The following is a 3,075-nucleotide window of genomic DNA, read 5'->3' as shown; positions in this document are numbered from 1 at the left end:
ACACAGTCACACACACGGTCACACACACATTCACACACAGTCACACACACAGTCACACACACGGTCACACACAGTCACACACACGGTCACACACACATTCACACACAGTCACACACACGGTCACACACACAGTCACACACACAGTCACACACACGGTCACACACAGTCACACACACGGTCACACACATTCACACACAGTCACACACACGGTCACACACATTCACACACAGTCACACACACAGTCACACACAGTCACACACACGGTCACACACATTCACACACAGTCACACACACGGTCACACACACATTCACACACAGTCACACACACAGTCACACACACGGTCACACACAGTCACACACACGGTCACACACATTCACACACAGTCACACACACGGTCACACACACATTCACACACAGTCACACACACGGTCACACACAGTCACACACACAGTCACACACACGGTCACACACAGTCACACACACGGTCACACACACATTCACACACAGTCACACACACGGTCACACACATTCACACACAGTCACACACACGGTCACACACAGTCACACACATTCACACACACACAGTCACACACACGGTCACACACAGTCACACACACACGGTCACACACAGTCACACACACAGTCACACACACGGTCACACACAGTCACACACAGTCACACACACAGTCACACACATTCACACAGTCACACACACAGTTACACACAGTCACACACAGTCACACACACGGTCACACACAGTCACACACAGTCACACACACAGTTACACACATTCACACACACAGTCACACACAGTCACACACACGGTCACACACAGTCACACACACGGTCACACACAGTCACACACAGTCACACACACAGTTACACACAGTCACACACAGTCACACACACGGTCACACACAGTCACACACAGTCACACACACAGTTACACACATTCACACACACAGTCACACACAGTCACACACACGGTCACACACAGTCACACACAGTCACACACACAGTTACACACATTCACACACACAGTCACACACAGTCACACACACAGTCACACACACGGTCACACACACGTTTCACCCTTTACTTGTAAACTGTGACTTAACCCCAAAATGAACCAATAAACAAGCTTCACAAAGGTCCTCAGAATGTAGGAGTCCCCATGATGTAGGTCAGGTGGGAGACTTGGACATGAATGAGAATCAACAAAGGATCCAGAGTGTTTGTCTTCAACAGGGATTAAAACAAGGTTTGGTCTTCCAAAGAAACACAGCAGCACAATGATTCTCTTTGCTTTCACCATACATGGACCAGTACCTCCATCACACATGGACCAGTACCTCCGTCAAACATGGACCAGTACCTCCATCAAACATGGACCAGTACCTCCATCAAACCCACCAAAGGCCTGCTGAGTGGCCTCCTCGGGACGCCTTACCTCCTGCTGACTCCTCGGCGCCATCCGGGATGTTCAATTTAAAAAACAAGAGTCTGAGAATGAAACAGCAGCACTTCATGATTATCCGTCTGAACTTTCCTCTTCCTCTCAGACCAGAGTACTCCTCTTCTCCCGCTCCCGCTCTCCTCTATCCCGGCTCAGGTCTGGCGTCGGCAGCTCGGCGTGGCCCGCTTTGTTGTTGGGCTCGTACCGGGTGGTGGTGGGCGAGTTCTGCATGACCACCAGGCGTATGGGCGACTGGCTGGGTGGCGCTGGCGTGTTGTCAGGGGCGTACTCCTTGGTGGGGTCTTTGCCACGGCAGTCGTACAAGATGCAGGAGATGAGGAAGACGAGCAGCAGGATAACATAGCTGGCGACCAGGATGATGAGGTTCAGGGTGACGGGGTCAATCTCCAGGTAGAATTCCATAAAACCCATGGTGCCGCTTCATATCTCGGCCCGGATCCAGAGGAGGAAGAGATGGTGGGAAAAGAAAGAAAGGGAAATCTGGGGAAATGAGAGAGAGAAGCAGAAAAAAATCCCGCAGTGATGGACGTCGGCTGGACAGCTGGCCGGAAAGAGAGAAAGAGCAAAAGAGAGCAGAGGACGGCGTGGGATGATGAGATGACGGGATCAGCTGAGAGAGAGAGAGAGCGGGCAGTGACAGCAGGCTTTGTGCTTTAAAGGACATTAATCCTCGCTGCTCCTCCAACCTTGACGTTCAGCAGCCAATGACGAAAGCTGCTCAGTTTTAATAACTTAAGCCACCATTTTGATTTTGCCAGCTACACGTCCAGCGCCGTGGCAAAAACCATACTCTCAAAATGGAGGCCGGCTGCGGCACACACCTGTCAGCCTGCCATAAGCGCTGCTTTGGGGATTTAGGAGTCATGTAATATGTATTAAAACAACTGTTTATTATGTCACTCAGAGATTATTTTTACATTTGAAATTCAATTATATTAAAAGGAAATAAGGGCCCACAGCAGGCTGCTCTAAACATGCAATTTTGAGAGTACTGCTGTTAGTAGATCCTGATAAAGCTCCTCTGTGCCCTAAGCTGCTCTTTTATAAGAAAACTTTATCCTTGAACCCTCAGAGTCACAGCTTTAACTCACACAAGGAGAAAAATACATAATGTTGGCTTCAGATGTCATTTTTGTATAACAATAAGCTAAGATTAGCCAGCTAGCTGCTCTGATGTGTATCAACTAACATGTCCATGTTGGCGGGCTAGCTAACATTAGCTAACATTAGCTAAGATTAGCTAACATTAGTCAGAAGAAAGACAGTTTTATTGAGTGAAGTCTGATCAAATAGGAATTTGAGGAAAACTGGTCAAAGCCAACAGGACTTTTATGTTTTATTTGATTTTGGGGGGCTTTTTAGCAAATTTACTTAATGTCCTGTCAGCATGTTAGCTAACGCTAGTAAACAAAAAAGCTAACGCTGGCTAAAATTAGCCAGATTGGAGGACAGGAGGATGTAGAGTGGTCATTTTACAATTGGACCACCACCGTACTTGATGATGTCAAAGCTCAAACTGGCTGGCTTGACCGGCCCGATGCCGTAGCTACTCAGCATTTCTATATACAATAAACTCATATATCAACTTGCTTGCATT

The 3,075-nt window shown here is 48.0% G+C and overlaps 1 protein-coding gene across 1 annotated transcript; it reads right to left on the bottom strand.

Annotated features, from left to right (window-relative positions):
* Positions 1-1,559: 1,559 nt before the first annotated feature.
* Positions 1,560-1,889, bottom strand: smim36 (small integral membrane protein 36). Its single transcript, XM_085361132.1, has one exon. The coding sequence runs from the start codon at positions 1,887-1,889 to the stop codon at positions 1,560-1,562; it is 330 nt and encodes a 109-aa protein (XP_085217258.1).
* Positions 1,890-3,075: the final 1,186 nt, after the last annotated feature.

The sequence above is a fragment of the Diplotaxodon limnothrissa genome, linkage group LG8, assembly GCF_057381915.1.
Source record: "Diplotaxodon limnothrissa isolate DT_005_m linkage group LG8, D_limnothrissa_male_GT1.1, whole genome shotgun sequence".
NCBI classification, from domain to species: Eukaryota; Metazoa; Chordata; class Actinopteri; order Cichliformes; family Cichlidae; genus Diplotaxodon; species Diplotaxodon limnothrissa.
Note: the sequence above shows the minus strand (reverse complement) of the source record. Positions and strands in the feature narration are given on the sequence as shown.

Coding starts and splice junctions, on each gene's coding strand:
- smim36 (XM_085361132.1), bottom strand. CDS start 1,889: ATGGGTTTTATGGAATTCTACCTGGAGATTGACCCCGTCACCCTGAAC.